The 25,324-nt window shown below is 36.7% G+C and overlaps 2 protein-coding genes across 10 annotated transcripts in view; one reads left to right on the forward strand and one right to left on the reverse strand.

The window, feature by feature from the left end:
• Positions 1-124: 124 nt before the first annotated feature.
• The window catches only part of LOC106618116 (trichoplein keratin filament-binding protein), a 76,512-nt gene continuing 51,312 nt past the window's right edge, over positions 125-25,324 (forward strand). For all 3 annotated transcript variants that reach the window (XM_036377350.2, XM_014235699.3, XM_014235700.3), the window contains exon 1: positions 125-390. The gene's annotated coding sequence lies outside the window, so the exon portion shown is untranslated. The remainder of the gene's footprint in view (positions 391-25,324) is intronic.
• On the reverse strand, positions 352-23,514 carry sals (sarcomere length short). Of its 7 annotated transcripts, none has more exons than XM_036377342.2 (11): positions 21,262-21,362; positions 17,177-18,092; positions 4,259-4,385; positions 4,060-4,149; positions 2,325-2,568; positions 1,755-2,264; positions 1,455-1,589; positions 1,139-1,401; positions 974-1,073; positions 795-908; positions 352-736 (listed from the first exon to the last, which is right to left on the reverse strand). In XM_036377342.2, exons 2-11 carry the CDS (start codon positions 17,892-17,894, stop codon positions 536-538), a joined length of 2,502 nt encoding a protein of 833 aa, XP_036233235.1. In that variant the 5' UTR covers positions 17,895-18,092; positions 21,262-21,362; the 3' UTR covers positions 352-535. The 7 variants fall into 7 exon arrangements, with proteins under 7 accessions (XP_036233235.1, XP_014091171.1, XP_036233236.1 ...); XM_014235696.3 differs by having other exon boundaries at positions 16,814-18,092; XM_036377343.2 differs by lacking the exons at positions 17,177-18,092; positions 21,262-21,362 and adding an exon at positions 23,339-23,514.

Here is a 25,324-nt window from a genome sequence, read left to right on the forward strand (position 1 = left end):
AGTTTTCTAATAGAACCGCGTCTAAGCAACTCTGTTTTCGTTTGCTTTCAGCTGTTTGCTATGGCAACATTAATAGTTTGAATAGCACTGATTACGAATCATTTCAATTTTAAGTTCAAAACAAAAGTTATCACAATAAGTATCATAAACAAAATATATTACACAAATTATGGAATATTTTTGCGGTTAAAAGTGTTGAAATACTATCATCTGCAATCATTAAATTGTGATTTTAACCATACATACAATAACAAATAGTTTGAATTTTATTAATAATAGACAGAAAGGTGATGGAAAAAGCACGTATACTGACCCTGACTTAATTATACCTACGGTCCAATAAAAAATCACTTTTTTAAACGTGCAAAGCATTCACATTTATTTCATAAGGTAAGTTTTATTATAAAATGTTCTAGTTACTCGCAATAAAGGCTATAAATACCGCGATACAATAATAAAGGACGACGAATATTGCATCTAGCATTCCTTGTACGCGTATCTTCACTTGTCAATCCAAATGAATTGCTGAGATAGTTTAGAAGCCCAAATCGGCCAATACTGCATCTAATTCGGCTTGTAAATTCGCTGCCTTTGCACGTATTTGTGTAATTTCATCCTGTAAATTGTCCACATTGGCCTGTAATAGCACATTGCATTTCTTCATCGCTAGCAGACGGCTTTCGTGTTTCTTTAGTCGAGGTTCCAGATTACTTTTCTTATCGGCATTGCTAGCATCCTAATGCAAAATAGTGCACATTAAATTCTTCAATTGTCAAATATTAGTGATAGGTTACCTCGCCTTCGGACTCGCTTTCAGTTTCGGCTTCACTCTCTTCTGATTCTGATTCTTCGGACTCTTCTTCCTCTTCCGACTCTTCTACATCTTCTTCATCTTCTTCTTCTTCCTCCTGAATTTGCAAATGCACATATTGTCAATAAAATTACAAGTGAATATTTATTTAACGTATACTACCTTTTCTTCATCGCCTTCCTCGTCTTCCTCTTCCTCTTTCATCGAAGCAGCCATTTTTTGAACTTCCTTCTCTAGTTTTTTGAACTTTTTATTCTCCTCTCTAAAGTATTTAAAAACGGTAAGTATTTGCTCATACATATTGTTTGTTTAAATTATTCTGCTTACTTGAGTATGGCATGATTTTTCTTCATAGCTTGCTTCAGTGCTAATTTTTCCTTTTTAGCTGCTTCACGTTTAACCTTTACCTTTGTTAGTTTACTTCGAAGCACTTTCACTTCCTTTGCCAGGCGACGATCGCGCCGTTCTAATTTCTTTTCCTCAGGTTCATCTGGATCACTCTCGCTCATATCTAAGTCTAGCTCAGGAGAGCTATCGCGACCACCATGCACGTCACTTGGACGTCGGGATCCATTCAAGGAGCCACCTCCCTATTAATTTGAAAATGCTTTAGTACTTATTTCTAGTGTCACGGCGTCATTACCATGTTAGTATAGCCATTAGCAAAATTATCAAAGCCAAAGCATGATTTCACATCATCAGGGTCATCGTATGAATAAAAATATTTAGCTTGTTGTCTTTTAGCGCATATGGGGCATGGCATGGTTGTTTGTTCATCCTTTTGCGATTTTTAATGGGGTTATGTTAATAGCGAATGAAAATAAAAAGCTTGCAAGTTGTTAGAATTCAATTATGCGTATTAAATCGAAATTATTTATCAAAAGTCATATTTCTAATATTTTTGTTTATTAAGCTTATAAAACCACTCTTTTATGCAACTCACCTGCAAAGCCTGCGCTAATTTGCGCTCCAGCATCTGTATCGTTCGTTTTTGTTCATCAATCTCACTCTTAGCTTGATCAAGTAACTCTCCTGTATCTAGATATTTTTTCTCTAAATCCTTAGCTGTTCTGCGAGCATCATCCGCTTCTTGCTTGAGTGAATTCAAGTATGCTTCCTCACTGGCCGGTGTTGGATCCATGGTCGCCACAATAATACGAGAACCATATTCCAGATTCTTTTCGCGTGATTTTTCGCGCTCCAATTCGGCTTCTAGTGTAGCTATTTGCGCAATTAATTTCTTATTTTCACGATCCTGTGCCTCGCGATTGCGCAGTTCGAGCGCCAACATTTGCTTCGTACTCTGTAGGTCATCACGTATTTTGTCAATGTCGTCGAGTTCATCACCGCTAGGATCATCTATCGAGAGTGCGGCCACAATGCTATTTGTGATCACGGCTGGATCGCTGGTGCCAGAAGCACTGACAGCGGCACCAACAGCAGCGGTAGCAGCCTATAAGATGCAAGTCTGTATATAAGATATCAAAGTAGGGTAGGTGAATGCTGAATTTACCTCCGCTAACAGGTTAATCTTTGATTGAGACTTCTGAATTTGTTCCTCTATAGTCATCTGCTTACGGAACTTCCGCAAGCCGCCAATGAAAGGTTTACTACGATCGTTCGTTTGTGTGGGCTTTAGTTTAATGCCACCCTGAATTTGTTTAAGCAATTTATTGTGTGAATTATCTTTTTCAGTTTCGTATATAAACTTATTATCCACTTTCGTCATCGACTTGCATGTAAGAATCGGCTGAGATCTATAAATAATAAAATATATAAATTTACACTTGAACAATAGCAGAATATAAATAAAAATTAATACAAGCAAAAACGTTAACTTCGTTTACACCGTAGCTAGAATATCCTTTACATATAAAAAAGTTTCCATACAATTACTTGATTTTGATCGTTCAGCTTGTATGGCAGCTACATCTATGCTATAGTGGTCCGATTTGAATAATTTGTACGAAGATTATACCGTTGACTTAGACAATAATACATATTCTAAGTTAAGAAGAATGAAACAGTGCGTTCACAGTGTGATGTTCTCTCCCCGCCACTGATTTCTATATCTTGAAACTCACTAAACCATCAAAAGGAATTTTCACCACCTCGTACGCAGATGATCGTACGATATTGACGTCAGACAATGGAATGGTTGACATGTGCTCGAAAGCAAACAGCTATTTCACCGATCTTTCTCGCTTCATCCGTGTGCAAGTGGCATGAAACTCTCCTCACTAAATCCACAGGGACCATGTTCTCTAACTGGATGAAAGAGTACATACTAATATCACAGTCGATGGCTTAAAAATTCCGACTGCCAACAACCCTAAGATTTTTGGCATTAAACTAGACATTCTATGCTCCTTCACTCCTCATACGATTGCGATTATTCGCAAAATACAGAGCAACAACAAAACCCTCTAGTCACTAGCTCCTGGAGAAAGGACAAAGAAACGTTCTTGACAACGTACATGTGAAACGCGAACGAATTAGCTTCATAGATGTCAGAATACTGCACTCCGAACGATTATAGGATACTTCTTGGTTTCTCCTGTCGATCTTTGTTAAGGAGCCTCCAAAGATCAAGATTTCTTTACTTGCATACGTCGACGGCATCGAACAGCCGACCAAACTTCAGGCATGCACTGACCGCCATTCACAGTGAAGCCATCAACGCCTTCACCGAGACCCTCGCAGTAAGTGACGCATTTGGATTCAAATCACCACCCATTGCAGACGAAGACCTCCAGTTGCATCGAAAATCTAGAGTGCCCTTGCGGAACTTTTCCTGCGCCTATCGTTAGATGACTTCGATAACTATATAACAACAACAATAACCCATGCGATATTTCGTGAAGATATCAAAAATGTCCATATAATAACTTGATTTTGATTCAGTTTCTATGACAGCTATATGCAATAATACTCCGATATCGGCGACAAATGAGCAGTTTCTTCTGACGGAAAAAATGAAGAGTGGAAAATTTCAGAGCGATATCTCAAAAACTAAGTTACTAGTTCACGTATATATAATATAAATAGAATAGGCCTGGTTAACCCAGTTCAGCTCCTAATCATTTATATACAATACATATTTTAAAGGATCTCTGACGTTTACTTTGTGGTGTTACAAACTTCGTGGCAAACTGTTCCGGGTGTAAAAATAAATTTTCCCTCAAGAAATTTCTGTTTCATCTATAAGCCTCATCATTCGTTAATATCATTAACATATTTCAACTCACCTGTCATTGCATTCCACATGGCGCAATTTCCTTCCAGACTCCACCTCCTTCATCATTTCTGACCAGTCTGGACGCCTGCGCGGTCGCGTCCTAAACAGCGCATACAGAAAATACAGAAAAAAAAAAATTTATGCGATTCACAATTAAGTCATAAGTTATGTAAATAAGTAATGCCGCCAGCAAATTTATTTCAACTTACTTAAGCTTTTCTAAGGCGGCCTTTTGTGTTTCACTTATATTCCGTTTCTCGCCAGGAGCGCCCAATGGTGGCGGCGGTGGTGGAGGTGCTTTGGGCACCAGGGAAGGCAGCGGTGGTGGTGCGGGAACTGCATAATTAAGTAATAGTTGATCCAACCGGTAGGTGACGAACACGAATACAGCACGGAAGAAACACCGTTGGTGAGAGAAAATTAAGAAGATTTTTAATTCATTGAGAGGCATAAGTCGAAAGTAAATTGCAATGGTAAGAAAGTGAAATATTTAATGAGGTTACGATTGCGTGGTTGTGTTGCAGTGATTCTAGGATGGCGTAAGCTAAGGTGCACTTTCCTAACTACATTCATTTCAACCTATACTCTCTTATTGCAACCATATTTCTTCTCCATTTGTGCAAGTGCAACGCTTGTGAGTTAACTCAACAGACAGCAAGCAGTGGTATTACTCTAAGGAAAGCAGCTAAGGATAGCCGACGTCTGGCTAGTCGTGGCTTGAGTAGTAATTGTATATTGTGGCTTGAAATATTTGCATATTTTGCTTTTGAAACGGCGTCACTTGGCGTTTGTTAAAAGATGCGGGCACCTCATTCAGTAGATTGTGCTTAAAAGTTAATTAGTGTAGCAAAAGTTAGGCAAAGCGAGTCAATTTGGTTTGGTTGGCCACTTCTAGTTGGCGAAAGTTTTTATTAATACAATAGTAAATTATTGAGTACAGTTCTTGGTAAAGCATAAAATAGTAATGCGACATATTTTATTCAATCCATTTCTTTTCTCTTCCTTATAATATTATATTTCTTATATACTACCTGTTTCATTGTTTTTGTTTCATATTTCAATAGGCTATAACTTTAAAAATAACATACTTAAATTTTAAATCCATAGCTCAAATAGTTTTTGAGTTACAGCCTTCTAAAGTGTAGCAGCTTAGTTCAATCAGCTCCATCAGTTAATCTTGGAATGCGATTTTCTCATAACTACATTTTTCTCAAAATTACATTTTCAAAGTGGCTTGAGTGATTGCTCGGACACAAATGATCCGATCACTATCACTACTATTTTGCTGCATGTTCCTTTTTTAACTGATTTAAAATCGAATTTTGCCAGTCCAAAAACGACTAAAATTTTGAGTAAACCTAATTAAAAAAAAAAACCTCGCCATTTTGTTTTTTTTTCGACCGTAGGTCATCTAGTATCTTCTAGTGGAGATTTTTTTTAGGTTTGATCAACGGAGAAGGCCGTACGCACTGCAGCAGTGGAGGACCTCTTTTTAAGTGCCGTATTTATTAAAAAATTTTACTCCTTTTGGATGCTTAAAATATGTAGGTAAACACACAAGATGTGCGCCTTGAAATTACAATAATTTAATTTTGCAACCCTTCTTGTTCTAAACACTGTACCATTTAAAAAAAACATTTTTATGATATCTTTTCGGTGACTTCGTGTCATATAGTAGTTCCAAACATTCTCATATACTCCACTCTTAAGCGCTTAAGTGATCTTTTCATTATAAATGTCATGCTACACGGAGTGCTTGTCACTTACTGTTTTAGCCTAATAAAATGTTTTAACTCAACCTACGTGGCAATTCTATTTTCTACGTACAGACATGTATACACATTTTTCCAAAAACATGTTTTCTTTCCGATGTTTCTTGAAAATGCCAGGGATGGTGGCCCAGAATAATACAAATATATTTAATTCCTGTCGATGCGTTCAAACAAGAAATGCGCCTAAAAGGCCGCTAATTAGCTTTGTTCAAAAAGCCATCAAACAAAGGCAGATTATTTTGTTTTCAACGCTTTCCGTGATTTCCATAATTATATTGTTATTATTGTATTTCGTGTATTCTTTACGCTGAAAACTGAATCGTCCTTGCGCTGGTGATGCGCGTCTTCCTGTGCTCCTGCTGCTCGGCTCCGTTACGGCATTAGGCACAGTTGTGTTTAACTTTACAATAACACTTTTGTTTTTGCATTGCCGCCTGTAGCGAAAACAACGCCTGCGTCACCCGGCTATTGCAATAAGCATCACTCAGGCGACTGTCGCTTTGATCATACACTTACACTACTAAAGTACGTCATAGGCGACCGACGACCTTGTTATCTGCTGCAGGTTGTGCTATTCGCATTATTATGTGGTATTGCCTTTGAATTTTTATTTCGAGTTTCGTTAATTTCAGCAAAAACCAACAAAGTGGGGAACTTTTCTTTGTTTATTTTGTCGGAAGTTTTTTCATAGTGAGGTGCTCGCTGGTGCTTACATTTCGTGCTTTTTGTACAATTCTTAATCAGATTTTGCGCCTGGCACAAGAGGGCTTGTCTTTGCTTTTTTTCGTTGTTCATTTTTATTTGTGTTCTTTTCGTTTTTATTAAAACAATGTCATAGCGTAGAGGGGAAGAGGGTACCTTAAAGCCCCTCTCCTCTCCCTTGCGGCGCACAACACATACACATTTTCTTTTGTCCTACCAATGTTGATTTCACCACACCATAGTGTCACTAATATGGTGTGTAAATACAAGTATTGTGATACCAAATGAGAAGTGTCTTTTCAATAGAGGATATTTACATTTTGATTTTATTTTTTTAAACTAAGTATGCAGTCTGGTTCTTAGTGCTAATATACACGACTTCGTCATTTAGATTGCGATATTAATGAGATAGTTTCCAAGTAAAAAAAGGTTTAAATTCGCCGAAGATACGACTGCCGAGATGTTTCCACCACAGTTATGTAAAAGCTAGACAATGGAAAAGAAAGTGTCTGAATGTTTCCACCATTCTCAATACAACATTGACAGTTAGCGTCCGAGAGCCTTACCGCATAGGACAGTGTTCAGTAAGAATTCTTACGATTGCGGCAATATGAATCTAACAGAGAACAATCAGTTGAATGGATCGCTTGCGTTCTACATTAAGCCCGAATGATCTCGCAGTCTCACAGTTTAATTTTGTTTTATACAGCTTCTTCAACAAGCAGCTATTTAACTTTCGTAGTATTTGCTTCGAAAACTTCGTTTTTGCCAGCAATCCCATAATAAAGTAACACTTTTTCGGACATAAACATTTAGAAATTTAATTAATTTTCGTAAAATTTATTGTGCTTAATGATGAATATAGTTTTCACAATACTGCAACCAGACAAGCTGGTGGCGACGTACAGAAAGTAATCAAAGTTAAGTTTCCAAATGCAAATTACAAATAGCGCAAAATGTTACATTTCCAATTTCTCGGTGCTACTAGGTAAGTCTAACTGTTATCGTACACAAGTACCGAAGAGAACGACAGCAGAGTACACTGCTAATAATAGACTTTTAAGTAATGAAATTCAGTTCACCGCCACCGTGCAACAACCGAATTTATATTTTTTATTCATACAAAATCACCGCAAACTGTCAGAAATGCAAAAAAGTTGCTGTAGCTGAAACCGAGAGGAAGTGAACAAGTGTTGAAGTCAAGCTGTTGCTGAGCTACTTGAGCTGGTGTGCAAGTATGCTGCTATGTAATAGTGAGTCCTTTGATGACGATCGTTAGCATAAGTGCATAAAGAGTCGGATGTAAGTGAGGAAGCAAGGGCAAGCTGGAAAGTTTCGCTAACGCTTGCAAGTAGCGTCGTAAAATGTACAAAAACGAAAATGGCGCAAACAAATAAAATTAACGAAATGTTAAATTACATAAATATTTCAGTGTGCATTAATAAAATTATAACTAAATTGTGATGCATTCTAATATAAGCGCTTCACATTGTGAGCTTGAAAGCGACTTAAGTGAAATACTGCTTACGCCTTGGTAGCTTAATTTAAATTAACAACATGCTTCACATGCGCTGAATGGATATTACTCGGTGGATGTATTATATAATATAATTGTATTAATAATTAGTTCTTTGTTGTGCTCAAAATCCGCTAGTGGTTGGCTCAACGCGACAAATGGCTTTTAATTAAAGTGCGACCGCAGCGGTGTAAGCTCTATCACATATCGCACGCTTGCAGACATACTAAGTGTAGCCAGTATATATTGTAATAATTGTAAGACAATTTATCGTGCAGTAAATTAAAGCACAGCGCAGAATTTTTGGAAAACACACGAAAATCGTTTGATTTAACTGCGAAATTGTTTCACCTATCACCGTTTGAAGTGCAAATCGGATGGCACATATTATGCCATTCGATTATTTGCATTTTATTCGCTGGAACGTTCGGCTAATTGGCGTAAAAATACTTATTCTTAATTTTAATTGTGCACTGATTTTATCTTTTTTAAACACATACTGTATACATGCCAATAATTATGTATGTATGTACTCGTATTGAATTGAACATCTATTGTTCGATATGAGCGACATCATTGGCCTTAAAGCGTTTCGAGTATTCACTTTGAATTAATGAAAAGAAAGCAGGAGCATGAAAGAAAATGAAAAAGCATATCTGCTTATATGGTATATATATGCCTGCACATATTTACATATGTAAGCAGATACTCGAAGGCATATACATATACTTGTATTGATATGTATCAGTGAGGCACAGTGTAACATTTTAGACGCAGACTATTTTGCATTTGCGGTGCTCAATATTTGAATTATGAAATAAAAAATTTACAGCGATAGAATTATTATGAAACAGAGCTTTTGGGCAGAATTTACAAAGCACACAAACGAAAAAAGTTAACTTCTGTTTCATCGAAGCTGTAATATTTTTTAGAAATAACACAATTTATTCGGAGATTTTGCATTGCCTTGAACAATAATCGGTGACATATAATATGTTGACAAAATTCATTCGGAATCGGTCTAAAATTCGCAGGCTCCATAATTTGTCGCTCTCCACAAATCTACCGTAGTCACTACCGACACTAATGTGAGTAGAGATAAAAAAAATTGGATTCCCTTGACTACGGTGCCGATCTGAAGTAGGACCTCAAAAAAAGGTGTCTAGCGGTGAGAAAGATCTTTCTGCTTAAAATTGTCACAAATCCAAAATAAAAGAAAATATATTATTATTATAGATGAAAACACATATAGGAAAGGGTAGATAATTTTATGGTAAAAAAAAAAATCATGATAGATTGAAACCTATCGGAAATGAAAGATAAAATGACAAACATTAGGGGAAACAAATTTACGGTACTGAGAAAATTTACCGTAGTGCAGTATATATGTTACATACCATCTGATAGTAGAGACTTTCAAGAACTTAGGCTTTAAGACTGACTTTATAAAAAAATTTAATATTTTGACCTTTTTTTTTTGTTTGAAAATTAGGTGTTTTTTTTATCTTATTCAATATAAGGGAAAAAAATAAATATTTTTAATAGAAAAAATACAGTGTGTTTAGGACAAGATCAGTGAGCACCAAATTTCTTGGAAAGATAAAAAAAAACGCTAAAAGTTGGTTATATGAGTTTTTCACATAAATATTGAGTTTGTGTGAAAAAAGTCACGATACGAAAGTTATAAATCCTTTCATTACCTACAACATTGCCTTATAACCTTTTTCTGTAGAGCATGTATTTGTTGCCGTACATCGAGATAAACCACTCGTAACCCTTAAAAATTCAGCCACGCACCTGCCCATCGTTTTCCCGAACTAAGTTCGCCCGTTCTGTCGTTTCTGATTGGTTTCAATCTATGTTTTTTTATTTATTTTTTGTTTTTATCATTTTCAAAGGCGTTTGCACTGGTCTAATAATTATCGAAATACTAGTCAAAATTTTGGTTTTTGACTAAATGGCGGCTTCGCATTTAGACTTGAAAGTGGCTTTAAGAAATTTCGAAATTATTATCAGAAATCTTATTTCTTCGATCAATACCTGTCAAGTATATTTATGAAGATTGTGTAAAAATTTCAAGTCAATCGTTCTAGTCTGAAAATCTGAAATTATCGTTTCGAGTATAATGCGTTAAGTTTGACACGCATATCTCTGCAACTATTTGCCATATGAACTTTAAATCGGAACACATTATATATATTCGATAAATAAGCAAAAATAATAAATTTTTGAAATTCACAAATGGATATAACCCCTTAACCTCACTGTAAAAAGTTGGCTTTTATTGGTAGCATGAATGGAAGCGACAGAATGTTGCGCTTCATACAGATGACATGTTTCCGTGAATTTTTTCACACACACACACACATGCATGCAAATATCTACACGCACTAACAGAAAACGCTTGTGTGCTACTTTATTTGAATTTTGCACAAAAGAAGTCGTTTGGACATTTGTCGCCATGTGTTTGTATTCATTTGGCTCCAAGGCGTCATCTCTACTTACAGAACTTACAGAACAAAATGCTATTAAATTTCCATTGGTTTGCACTTGTAAGCGCTTTTAAAATCCAAACATTTGCATGATCAATGATGATATTTTCCTCTGAGCGATTCCACACAAATAGTTTTATAAATAAAGCACAGCTATTCAAATGGAAACCTACAAACACTGACAAACGCATAGTTGATTGCCCTGACAAATTCATGGATTGTCCTTTTTGGGGCAGAAGAATTTGAATTAATCGTCACTTTGCATATCATTCGACCACTACTTTGCCCCTAACATAGTTCGCCTTTAACGAAAGCTTTACTTTGCTAATATTGTTTACGCTCATGCACGCGGGTGGATTTTGTTTTATGCGTGTATGTGTGTGTGTGTCTTCACAATTGCATTTTTTATCCCAACGGATGAAACTATTATTTTTATTTTGTTTGTAATATTTTTAAAAATATCTCCGGGCGTCTTTTGTATATAAATGAGGCACTTAAACAGATCCGACCAACAGCAAATCCTAATACTCCACAGCACCACTCCTTCTGTAGAAAAAGATTTTCAACTTGCTCTCTCACTAAGCCCACTTGAGTTACGCCAGCTTTTAGAGAACTTTTCATTTCAGCAGCAACCTAGAAGTTTAGTTGTTGCTGTTGTGTTTGTGTAAGGACTTGTCAAGTTCTGTACTATGCGCATTTTTTTCGTTTAAAAAAAAAGGCTTTTGTTCCTTTTGCCATTTTTCTTACGCTTTCTAACGCTAGTAGCTATGTGCATTCTCAGTCTTGGTTAGCTGCTAGTAGGACGCCATTTAAAACGTCTCATAACAATAAACATTATAACATTACATTTCATTACTGTCGTTGTCTCCATTCGCATCCAATGCGTGTGTTGTGCGCTCAGTGTTGACGTTCGTGGCCACCATTAGCAGTGGCATACCGTCAGCGGTTTCGGGCAACCCCAAGACTGCTTCGCCAAGTCATTTAATAAATATATTTGTGTGGTTTTTTATTATTACAAGCTTTCATTTTGGAATTTTCAGCCGTCATGTGTTGTCGGTGAACAACTTTGCGGTATGTTTTGGGGCAATATACGTTCTCTTTTTCAATAACGGAAAAGTAAGTAATCTACAAGAAATCATGATGCTTTTCAAACAACGTTGCGCTAGTGCTCTCTTTGCTTCGGTAACAGCAAACGCCGTCAAAGAAACGGAGGTCTAACATTTGTAGTGGGGTCAAATTAATGTTATCTCAGATAAGAATATATATTTGAAAAAAATAAAACTAGAATGACTCCAAGTGTGACTTAGATCGATAAAGAATTATGCAGTTAACCAGTGACTAAATTGCTAGCTCAGTCAGGAGCTCTACTGACCGGTCAAAAATCAATTATTCGAACGCAACCGCCGTTTGTGTTGTACAGATTGCGTGAATTAACTGTTGTCACTGTTTGCAGATAAGACACGGACAGAGAGGAGAAATGCGGTTTGGCTAAATTATGTAAACCTTAAAATGGAAATTCGAAAAGTCTGGCACGGCCTTGAAGCGCTTCGCTTTATATCTGCTGCAGGTCATCTACTGGTCAAACGATAAGTGTAATCATTATAAACACATACATTTAATTTTCATTCATGTTTATTTTCGGATATTTCCACTTGGCTTTTCGGATTTTTCACTGAAAACAACGCAAAATCATCTGAGCTTATTAGACGCAGAATTTATTTTTATGTTGGTAACACATGCATTTGTACACACACTTACACACTCGCATATACATAGGTATGTGTACAACAACAACAAAAGCAATGGAACGAATTTTACATTCTCGCATGTGGTTATATGGTAAACAAAATGATAATATTTACGAAAAATATTCCGACGCTTTGCACTTTTGCCAAAATTCCTAATACGAGTGTGTGGTAGGTAGCTAAGTGTGTGTGTGGGTGTGTGAATGCTGCAGAAAAATATAATAAAACCGTAGCTACTGTCGCTGTCGCCACACCCATAGCGAGGATAGCTTCAGTTTTTGTTTATACATTTTTGTCGTAAAAGAACACAAAAGAAATATGTATGTGTGTTCGTCGCAGATACTTTTTACGCGAAATTTCGCTCAAATGCTGCTAAATAAATGCGCCTGTATGCATGTGTACCATATATGAGCTTGTTTCTCTTACACCCACCTTTTGTGCGCAGCTGGTGGACTTGTCATATATCTATCAGTTTATAAAAAAACAAAAAAAATCTGCTCACGTAAAATTCAATGACAAAGTTGAAAAATTAAAGAAATTCCTCGATGTGCCACCCACCCAACGATCCTTCTCAATAATACGCTCATATATGTACAATACTTTTGTGAAGGCATTGTCATTTTATTGAAGTAGTAAAAAGCGACATTTTATTTTCACGAAGGTTGGTTCTACGTTTGTCGGCAGATTGGTTCAGGGCAACCTGACCTTGTGAGGTCTTGAATGAAAGCGTCATTATTTAAATCTATGTGCCTAACAGCTTGAAATTTGATTTAATTTTTTTACGTTGTGTCGTCTTGCCAAAAGCTAAACTTGAATTTTTTAGTTGTACCATCTGATCTTATTTGAGTCGGACTGCTCCGAACGCATCGATAATTTTTATTTATTATGGTGTGAAGTTTAATCTCCACATATCAATTAGTGTGTTTTGGCAGCTGTTTGTTTACGACGCGAAAGGTTTTGAACAACGAGTTTGCTTGGAATTTTTACTTTCTAATGGAAACACGTTTAAGGAATGAATCATTAAAAATGTTTTGGAAGTATTTTAGGGAGCCTACTTTATCATGAACACACGCATTTGAGTGGCACGAAATATTCAGTGAAGGTCGTGAAGTCATTGGAAACTTCCCTGGTGCGCATCGCCCACCTACCTACATATGTTTATGACTATAATAACGAAAAAGTTAACGAAACAGTGTTTGAAAATCGTTGTGTGGACATCAGAGAGATAGCAAAAGGTCTCAACATCACTTATAGATCGACCCAACTTTTGGTTAATGTTTTGGGTATGTCGATGTTAGACTCGTACAAAAAAACCTAAATCTTGTGCAAAAACGACATCGAGTAGAGTTCGCAAAGGAGATGCTTGATAACGTTGCCCCAAAAGCGAAGAACCATGTCAAAGTCGACCAAAAATTATGTGATGCTCATTGTTTTTCTTGATTATTGTGCTGTCATTCACTATGAATTCGTTCCACAGGCGTCAAACGGTCAATGAGGAGTACTACTGGGCTGTTTTGAGGACTACGTAAAGCAATTCGTCGTAACTGACAGTATTTATGCGCAAAAAATTCATTAATTTTCCACCACGACTGTTGGGCTGACTTTTTGGCCAAACCTGAAATGAGAGTCATAGCTCGGCTGTGACTGCCTGTGCCTTTTTTGTTTTCGAACGGAAAATCCGTTTCGGAGAATGCGCCATGAGTCCATTCATGCCATTAAAAGTAATTCCATGAAGGCGCTGAATGCAGTGAAGGCAATACATAAGCAGTAGATAAATATAATAAAAAGTAGTTTTTTAAGTAGTAGTACGCACATACTATAACTTACGAGCATACGACTTTATTTATTTTAATTTAATCGTAGCATAAATATTTGGTGAAGTAAGTGATGGATGTCATTCGAAGCGTTCGGAGCACTCCATGTCGATATCGCTGTACTTGTTATCACTTTTATGTGTATACAAGTAAGATATACCTATGCGTATTTTGCTAGTAGCTTGGCCGCGCTTCTCCAACTATTTGTGGTGTGCGCCTTGAGAAAACCGTGAAGCAAATTCAATAGATTTCAATGTGGTAGCTCTACAAATTTAAAATCTATTTGCCATAAATTCTATGCGAAACATTTTCACGACAAGAAAAAACATTGTCTCAGCTTTAGAAATGTGCCGCTGAAAGAAGCCGAACCCATAACTTTCCGACTTGTGGTCACATGCAAAGATTTCTTACAAATGCAAATATAGTCACACATATTTACATATTATATGTAAGCGGCATTCTATTGAAATGAGTTGTACTTGTGCAATTTTATAATCAACTAAAGTGCTTCGCACAGAAAACCAACAACAAATAGTTATTATTATTGTCTTTTGGCGGTACATATTTATGGAGAATTGCAACAAAATATTGGTTTTCTACTCACATTTTTAGCCTAAGGTGCAGAGTTGTATTCAATAACTACAAGTATATATACTTCCCTTCCCACTGGTTACCGTTACATTACACTCAGCCGGATGTAAAATATAGTCAATAGCACTCACCGAGTGAATTATTATGATTATGCTACTGATGACAAAATGAAACTGAATTTACAATAAAATTCACAACCTGATGTGCACTCGTAGAGAGAAAGCGCTTGCTAACGGCACTTACTATATGCGGAAAAGTCGACAAAGTGGGAAACGGCCGCAAGCCGCAAAACTCATTAGCAAAATTATTTTTGATAGCATTTTCGTCCAACCTTAACCATGGACAGAGGTGATGCAGGAAGCCGGTGACTACTGTGTTCGCAATTTACATGTACATATACTAAATATATATATATGTGCAGTTGCAGTGGAGTCTGTGGCTGGCCGAAAGCGTTGCAGCATCCCGAGAACCACAATTAAATCAATGCAACCACATTTTGTTGCGGCTCGCTGCTGCTGATTCAACAATTATTTAATATTTCTGGCGGTTGTTTTAATAAATGAAATATGTATATGAGTATTTTTTTTTTGTATACTACGTATGCAAGGTAGACAAGCGCTACAAAACAAAGTTCATAAATTTACAACTGATTGATTTTTATAATTAGTCATAAATATGTAACTGTGCATACTCAAGCTTTAAGTCGCGACGATTGAGCGGGCGAGTTTTTTCATCCAATTTATGCTACCGCCGAAAGTTCTTGGCATACTCGAGGATGGAGCAATCATACTTAGATTTAGGTCAAATATGCACCGTTTTGTTCGCTGATTTGTTTCGAAGAGAAATTCATAATGTCACTTTGGCGCTATTGCCAATAAACTGGGATGTCGATTTCCGCAAACTTCTTTAGGCGAATTTTTTTACAAACCTAGAAACAGGTAGTAATCACCTGATGCGAGTTTCGGAATAAAAGGTGAATGATTAAAAACTGTCTAACCAAGCTCCCGCAGCTGCTAACGGGTAAGAAAATCGACGTTAAACTATCAGCACTTGCGTTTTCGCCTTTATGGAAGAAAAACTGTAAAGTATAGCGTATTTTCTCTTTGCTGGTGTCCATCTTTTACAAACAAACAATACAGAGTCAAGCAATCACAAAACTGTCTGAGAAGTTTTTTTAAGCGAATCACACTTATACAACGCCACATACAGATACCAAAGCCATGTGATGAATATAATGGATTTCATTTTACTAGACAGGATATTTCTTTGACTATATATATTTTAAAACTTTACATGCATCACCAGCCGCACACCCACACACACACCTACCTACACAGTTACAAAATGTTTTTAAAGTACGCTAACTTGTCTAGAATACAAATGGAATGGCAGACATTTTCTTGAAAGACGCACAAGTGTGGGTGGTAAGCTGTTTGTGAGAAATTCGAATGTGTGGCTTTGCAAGTGATTTACGTGTATTAACAGCATTAAAACACTGTAAATTACTGAAGAGCCTTATAAATGTGTCTGCTTATAGTTGTTTGTACATGAACATGGGTACAATCACATTAAGTGCTTGAAGAAATGCGATGCGTGAGTTGTAAATGTAGATGTGACCTCTTTTGTAGATTTCTCGTATGATTTACAAATTCTAGCATTCTTTTTTGTTTCTAAAGCTTTTTGGAATGAGGTGAATGCGAAATTAGGCGAATGTTGGTCAAAAATATACATATTTTAATACATCACATGGCACAAAACGACGTCAAAGCGGCGACAAGACGTTATACAACATACTTCCTGTTCGATTTGAAAAACTTGTACTTACAAAACTCACGCATTTGCGAATTTGCTAAGGGTTAATGAAGCGTTTGATATATTACAGCCGGGTTAGAGGAGCCACTTGAGGCAAGCCTTCACTTCATTTCTATGCGCTTTTTCAGCTAAAATGCATCACTTAGTAAATTTTAATAAAGCCATATTGTGTCTCGTTTGCAAACTAAAGCTGACTTCCATTGGTTAGCTTGTTGGTTTATTTAGTATTAACTTAATTCTGTTTTTTTTTGCTTTAACACTATGTATTTATTTCGTTTTCACTTTCCATTTCACATCCCACTGTCTGCACAAACACTCACCGTTTTTCATGCTGGGCTCACGTTTGATTGAAGGTGCTTTACGCAACTGTTTAGTTTTGAATTCGGGTTTGGGCTCTTCTTTGGGCTCTTTGAGTATTTCGTCGATTTTGGATACCTTTTTCAAAACAGGTCTTATTTTCATAATATCCTCGGTACTCTTACTTGGCAAGGGCTTTTCTTCGCGTTTGACATGTCTTAATTTCGGTTTCTCTAATTTAAAACGTAACTGACGTTCACGTTCTTCTTCATTTTCGTCTTCATCATCGTCGCTATCACCTTCAATTTTTTTCATTGACTTGTCGCGCTTGACCATGACTGGTCGCAATTTTGGTTTTTCAATTGAGAAGCGTCTTGTTAACTCACTTTCATTTTCCTTTTTTTGAACTTGTGGTGTCTTCTTTAGTTTCACGCCTAACCGTAGGGATGGTTGTGTAAACTCGTTTTCGGAAAATTCTAAATCGGACAGTCCTTCAAGGTCTTCCACATCTTTGTCATTCGCATCCTCCTCGCTTTCCTCCTCTTCTTCCTCACTCTCTTCTTCCTCAGTCTCTTCTTCTTCCTCTTCTTCAGTCTCCTCTTCTTCCGATGACGATGGCGTTGGTTCCTTCTTCTTAACTGCTGCAGCAGCTGTTTTCGTTGCCGTAGTGGTTGTTGGTTTCTTGGCAACGAGCGGCTCTGGCGCCTTCTTAACGGGTGCAACTACTTTCTTAGTCGGTTCTACTACACGTTTAACTGGCTCAATAACTTTCTTCGTTGGCTCTGCGTTCTTTTTCAACGGCTCCACTGTCGCTTTCTTTACGGGTTCGACAGTCTTTTTGCCAGCCGCTGTTGTTTCATTTACTTTTTTTACTGGTGTCGTAGTCTTCTTGGCCGCCAACGTAGAGGTCGTCTTTTCACCATTTTCCTTCTCCTTCTCCTTCTCCTTTTCCTTATCTTTATCGCCTGTTGTGGCAGCTGTCTTCTTTGCCCACGGAACCGAGGGCTTAGCATTGGCAGTCGAATCCTCCTTCACCCATGGCGGCCGAAAAGTGGTGCGGCCAGTAGTACTGCTGGTAGCGCTCTTCGGCGCAACGAATGGCATTGTGTCGGGCGTTCAACTGATTCACGTGTTTTCCAACTTATGAGATTTTCAAAGTGATAAAAATAGAGTAAGGCCTCTAAAACATCACTATCAAACAATTACGGCAATACTAATGACGAAACTGCCGTTAAGTCTCTCACTAATATCGTAATAGTTAGTCGCGTTGTGTGTCGCTTCAATCACTATAACCTCTACAAACTATACAAACAAATCAAAGCAAATTATTAAATTTTAAGTAAATTATTCCACACAGTCCGATTAATAATAATTTTTATTATATTAGAATTTTCGTAATTATTCGATGATTCGTTAATATCTCGATTTGTGCACAATTATTTTAAAACGACCAATTTTACGCGAACTCGCCCCGTCGAAACGCAACAGCTGTTTGAGAATTTTCACTTGTTTCAGAAAATAGCTCGTTCTTGTGTGTATCCATCCACAATTGTATTTCGTTGGACTTCAAAAATACATTTGCCAAGCAGCGCAAAAATATATAGGCTAGCAGGAATACGGCGCAACTTGTAGTACATAATTCAGAGTGTGGAAAGCGCGGCCACCGCTGCTATTGGCGGTGGTGATTTTCATCTTTAAAAATAGGCTAACAATGCTAGCATGTGAGGTGAGGGGCTATGGCGGCAATGCGGCTGCTGTGGCATTTATATGTGAACCTTAGACGTTGCTACATTTGTTTTGCTCGCATACAATATTTGTGAAGAGGCGACGTCATTTTCGTGTGGATTCAGCAGTTTTAAACAATGAGTAACGGCTGCAGAAAGCGATTTTCAATAATGTAACGCTAATGAAACGGAATAATCGCCCATTCGAAAGGTTGGGCGCAATCTGACCAATATTATTGAGCGCTCAGTCGAAAGTCATCGTCACTTTTAATATAATCATAAAAAAAAAAAATAAACTAAAGTGAAAAAAAATAAATTACAGATGGATGAATGTTGTTGCCATTATGCCGTGAGCTGTTTATGTTATTATTCTTTGGCCTTCAGTCCGAGCAATTCATTTCGGTTGACAAGGATGTTTGAATTTCCTTACAGTTGGCAAATATCTCTCCAAGCAAACACATTCTGGCAATACAATTAACTGTAAATATATTTACATATATACAAACATATAAGCATATACAACAAAAAATAGCATACACGAAAAAATAATTGAAATCTGAAAATGTACATGATATGCGATGTACATATATATGCGCGTACATTTGAATATACATATAAATATTTATAATTTGATTAAATGGCCAACATTTTCCGCCAAAACTGTAGAGAAAAGTCAGCAGAAGCTTCAAAACGTTGAAAAGGTTTACTTTGCACTTCAGCAGTGGCCATCATCGCGCGCCACTCGTTGCCCTGCCTGTGGGCCTTTTAGCAAAGGCCAAATATTCAGTTGTTGTTGTTGTACACGGCCATGCTAATTGTGGTTGTTGTATCTGCTTTGCCAGTTTTCCAATATTTTCCACACATTTTCACGCATTTCTTCAATTGCTGAATTTTAAGGAACTTCTATTTCTGTTTCCATTTACGTTTCTCTCTCAATTCGCTTTCGCCTTTTGCCTCACGAATATGATTTTGCGCTTTTGTGAAAATATTCTTGCTTTTTGTTGATCTCAATCGCTTGCTTTTGCACTTTCTTCTCTTCTGATAAACACACATACACACATTTCATATATTTAAACATACTATACATATGCATGTATAAACATAAGTTTGTATTTGTATCCTCAAATGTATTTACATATTATTTGTAAATTTATAAGAATGTAGCCACAAAGAGATGGACCAAGCAGCTTTTAATTATATTCCGTTATTGTTGTTATTTCTTGAATTTGTATAAAAATAAGACCATGTGGGGGCGTTGCTGATGAAAACCAAAAGCAAAAAAAAAACAAAAAAAAAACAGGCTAGATTGTGAAAATGCTGCGAAAGCGAATTGTTTATTTCGCTTTGTTGGCTTTCTCTAAGTGCCGTTTCACATTGGGACGCAAAAGAGTCTCATACCAGTTTATTGTGGGTGAGGGGATGACGAGGAAAGACGAAGGGACCGTGCCACTCGTGTTCGGGTGGCACGCTTTGTGTTCTTGTTCGTAACAGCTCGCTGCTACCCTTTTCAGCATTCCTTTTCACTTTCAAATTCTTTGAATGGTTGCAAGAGCGCTCGGTTTCAAATGAATTCGATCGCAAATTTGAGTTCTGTTATCTATTTTTGTATGTAATATGCAAATACGTATGCATAGAATAATAGAAATATTATGACAAATTGTAAATAAGGAGAAAATTAAGATATAGATTATGGAGTAAAGAAATTATGAGTTTTTAATACTTAAAGATTAGGAAATTGCTATTATAAATTTGGCCTTGAAAATATTAGTTGCGGATATTCAATACATTCTTGTGGATTAGGGAATTCCCGTCTTTAGTGTTTTTTTGAAACTATTTAGCGGGTAGGTACTTGTACTATGCATATTGTTCTACCATATTCATGGTAATTCATTGCAAGCAAAATGTGTGACCATCATCTCAACATACAAATGAAATACGCAGCACGCAGTGTTGCGCGGTGTTGCGCAGTCGAACCGCACAAATATTTACGAACATTTTGTGAAAAGGAATGCAGAAAAACTAGACTCGAGTTGCTGGACTCTTTTTGACCGTGTGAATGCCCAGAGCGACACCAAAAGAAAATTTGAAAAACGTCAGACTCTTTTGCATCCCTGTCTGAAACGGCACTAAGTGTTCGAAAATTGAATTCGTTGCTGCTCTATGCCGCCACTTTCCCTTGTGTCTATCTGATTAATTTCTTAGATTTTTACGATTTGCTTTTCTGCGTTGTTGTTCGTCATTCGCTCCGCTCGTCCCTCCGATTTCACTACTCGCTTGAAATATATGCAAAATTGATGGCTCATTAATTTGAATCGCTTTGCAAAGTTGCATTTAGAAATAATACGTAAACTTGCAATATCTGCAGCGCTGTTCTTATTGCATTATTCAATTATACTAAATGACCAATGATTTTGCCTCAGCCAGCGCTATCATCGCTATATTTAAACGTTTCGTGTGAATTTCTACAACGTATTCCATCAAAAATATCTCAACGCTTCCACTTGTATGTACATACATACATATATATATTTTTCACTTTGAGCTGCTGCGCTAAGAAGGGACGAAATTTGTAAAACGACTTGAAAATATAATTATAATTTTGCATTTTTTATTTTTATATGCATCTAGAAGTTTAGTTTCAATCTTTTTTTTTTTGAAATTTCGAAATTTTCCGAATAATGTGCACTCCACCAAAAATTTTGTAAATTTTCTGTTTTGAAACTGAGAACAATTTTTTTTACTGCAACCTAAAAATTAAGCACGATCACTATTTTTCCGTTAGACAGCTAGCCAACGCTTCCGTTGAACTGAAAATTGTGGATTTTCGAATCTGTTATGCGCCTAAATTTGTCAAAAGCGTGTACGAATGAGTGAGTGTATCGTAATATTCAGAAACTTATTCCAATCTGCTCAATCGTTCAGTGTACATTTGCTGATATTGAGATAATTTCAAAATTAGCTTATTGCAATTTGAGTTTGCTTTCTATTTGTGAAAAAAAAACTCTTTTGGACTCACCCAATGAATGTTAAAAGTGGGTGTTCAAATGTTGTTCTTGTCCCAATATACTCAATATATAATATAATACTAATAACGCCGGCTTGGAAATTTATACCAAACTCACTGGGAGGAAAATTGTAGGTGACCAGGGTAAATTTTTTACTTACAGATGCTACACCGCCACTTGTAATCAATAACATAGTACATAGGTTGGATACCATAATATAATATATACACAAACATGCCAGGAGATATCACGTGATCTTACTTGTCAAAGTGAATGTGTTTTAGAATTTCTTAAAGAGACGCTGTGGAGATGAATAATTTGAAACATGATCTTGTGCTCAGAAATAAATTGCGGCTATAGAAATAAAGAATAATTTATAAAAAATAAAATACAAAATAAAAAATGTCGAGAGTTAATACCCAACTACTGGATTTTTTTATTTGTCTTAATAAACGACTGTATATAGCGGTCTGAATGTGATCCCTCTGTCAACTTGGCGAATCAGCCATCTAACTTAATCTAAATAAAGCTAAGGTTCTCCATGGTTTACTGCAAAACTTTCCAAATAGTAAAACGAAAACTGGTTTAAGTGGAAAGCGTATCGCTTAAAAGCTTACTCGCTCTTGCACTTCATAGTACGATACTGTAAGCTTTTAATAAACCTTTTCATTCCTGCAATAATTATTAATACTTCTTCGTTTTAATTATAAATGTTTATTGAACTAAGTATGGGCAATGTGGCACAAGACGTTTCATTTTGTAAATATTATAAAAGGTGGCAGCATCACACTCCATTCACTCTGCATTACTTACACTGGATTTCTATGTGATAGGGACAATCGATATCCATTTGTGATATATAACGCTTGCGTATGCTCACATAAAAGCCATCCATTTTGGGATATCTGCGCTAGGCTTCTTCACTTTCTGTGCAAATGTTTATTTGATGAGCTATGTATTTACTTCAAAGTCCCTTAGAGGCAATCACATAATCTATTCAAAGCAATGCTAACAAACTTTTACACGACCCGCTGTGTATAAACAGCATCAGCATTTTTATCGGCTTAAGCAGATGTGCAAAGTTGCAGCACTTGAATATTTTTCCGTATTCTTGGAAAATGTGAAACTTTATGAAATGTCAAGAGCGCGTAATTAATAAAAAAGTGCCCGAGACTAAATTAAATGATTTCAAAGGGAATTTTTCGCGCAATGTCAACACGTCGAATGAAAGAACGAACTTGGTTGAGTAATGAAAAATAAATTAAAAAGCTGAAAGAGAAATGCAAACACAGCACGTCATACTACAACTGCACAATCAATATGCGCGCGAGAATCAAGAAAGTAAATGCGAAAAACAATTGAAGTAAATTAAAATTACGCAAGTTTTATGAGCGTTTTTCACAGAAGTATTGCGAAATTTTGCGCTGAAAATCCTTGCAACTTCTCGGCAAGCACAGATTGTTAACTCGTGCTTCGAGGGACATCCACAAGATTTCTGTAATCCGTTAACTAATGGGTAAATGACAGCTAAGCAGCTTCAGATTGCGCTTTCAATATTAACTGAAAACGATAACGCCACTTAACAGCCAGCCGTTTACACTGCTTATTGCCACACACAAGCACTCACTACCGCACGCCAATCGAAATAGGTCAAAATATAACATTGTAACTGCGCTTCGTTTTTTTTGTTGTTGTTGTTTTGGCACGAATCTAGTTGTTGGCGGGGGTTTCCTTTACCTTGTGACAAGAACCACTCGTCCAGGAAATCCATGCTGATGGTGGATGCTGAGAAATATCTCGGTTATGTGTTTCAATTTACCTGCTACCTTTGTTGAAAGAACTTTTACCAAAAATTCGCACAAATACAAAATATTTGGAAATTTATTTTTTATATTAAAAACGTAGCCCTTGTCTTCAACTAATATCATCTTATTCTAAGTTAATTGCACTACATAATATGCCCGGCGTAGCTCTTTACCACTTAGCGATCGCATTGCCACTGTTTGACAGGTAAAAAACCTTCCGTGCTCATTTTGGGTTTTCGAATATTCGCATTTGCTTTACTTCTGCGTGTACGCAACGGGTGTTGCCCCACTGAATTGCAATAAGTTGGCGAATCGATCGCTATTAGCTTAATGTTGTGTGGCATGGATGGCTTGCCGTTGGGAGAAAAAATGCTAGCTAATGATTTGGTCACTTTTTCGAGTGGGCAGAGTTCCTTGCTTGACTATCAATAAGGGCTAAGGGTTGTTTAGGTTCTGATAGAAGAGTCTGATAGCAGAGCTTTCGGTTAAACGCGTTTGGTGGACACCAGTTGCTCAGTGCACTCACTTTTGATATTGAGGAATTGGCAACTTGCGTTGGTCATACACTTTCTTTTCAAATAAGTATGGCACGAAAGCAAAAATGAAGAAAAAAATTGAAGCAAACCCTTAGCTAAAGCAATAATAGCAGATTGCTAATATTGTCACAGTTTCAAGGCAAATACATCTCACACATAGGCATTACATGCAACATTCACGCACATAGGGCTGTTATATGCTTACTAGCATTTCTTTCTGAGTCTCAATCACGCTGAGCTTCAGAAAGCAACAGTTAACGACAGGTTGAGTTCTACTTTGCAAAGGCATTTAACTTCAACACTGTCAAAAGCTGTAATCACCGTTACAGTGGGTACTGGATGCTATGTCATATTGTATGTGGATGTATGTACCACATATATATACATATAAACAAAGTAAATATGTACACCTTTTTATAGCAGATTCCAAACCGCTAACCGAAGAAGGCAAACCCAAAATGATTACTTGTTGCCTAAAGAATAACATAGCAATAAAGCTAGTTTTGTTTGCTTAAAAAATATCGATAACAAAAACAATCGTAACAGTAGAGCTGATTGCCGCTATCAACACATAATCATTTCGGAAAACTCTTCACTATTTCAATTTGTCACAATGTGACTAACAACAACCATAACAACAAACACAACTGCAACAAATAGTAAAACAACCATGAATGAAGTAGCGATTGCTGTTGTTATGTTAGCGGCAATAAACATTGACGGCCATCAATGACAGCAACAATGGCTGCCATGGTAAGGCAACTGCAGCATTGGCTGACAATAAAAGCGAACGCACCAACAATTGCCGCAAACTGCATTTTACAGCTCAATTGAAAATCACAGCAACAATAGAATGGAGCGCTTCAGCGCTCTTTTTCCAAGCCCTTTGCACGTTCACTAAAGGGACACAAATAAATAAAGCACAAAGGGTGATAATAACGAACGATAAAAATGGCTGCAATAATAAAAGCAAATGTGACTGAGTAAGCTCAATTAAATTGAATTTTTCTCCGCTTAAGCACGTTGTTATGCTTTTATAACATGTTGCTACAGAGTATAATAGTTTTGTTCACCTAACGGTTGTTTGTATCACCTTAAACTAATTGAGATAGATATAGGATTATTTTCAATATACTTGTATACATAAAATTTATATATATATATATGTATATACATGAGCAGCATGACGAGATGAGTTGATATCCGGGTCACTGTCAAACCGCTGTAACTTGAGTAAAACTTAAGCTATTTTCACAAAACTTGGTACACATGTTCTTTGCCACCATAAGGAGTTTGGTATTGTAAAACTGCCACGCCCACAAACGCCAATAATCGAAAACCTATAAATTGTCATAACTTAACCGCAAATCAAGATAGAAAACTAATTTGGTGCAACGAATGGAACTAATGAGAGGCTCCTCTGGGCTAAAACACTTGTAAAAAAAACGCGTGGCCGCCCCCTTA

The sequence above is a fragment of the Bactrocera oleae genome, chromosome 2 (genome assembly GCF_042242935.1).
Source record: "Bactrocera oleae isolate idBacOlea1 chromosome 2, idBacOlea1, whole genome shotgun sequence".
Lineage (NCBI taxonomy): Eukaryota > Metazoa > Arthropoda > Insecta > Diptera > Tephritidae > Bactrocera > Bactrocera oleae.

What these genes read in the sequence shown, in the direction of transcription:
- sals (XM_014235696.3), bottom strand. Translation starts at nt 17,894, where the DNA reads ATGCCATTCGTTGCGCCGAAGAGCGCTACCAGCAGTACTACTGGCCGC. An exon ending in GCCGCCTTAGAAAAGCTTAA is followed by an intron (nt 4,150 to 4,258) that starts GTAAGTTGAAAT and finishes TGCGCTGTTTAG; the next exon opens with GACGCGACCGCGCAGGCGTC. An exon ending in AATTAGCGCAGGCTTTGCAG is followed by an intron (nt 1,590 to 1,754) that starts GTGAGTTGCATA and finishes AAATCGCAAAAG; the next exon opens with GATGAACAAACAACCATGCC.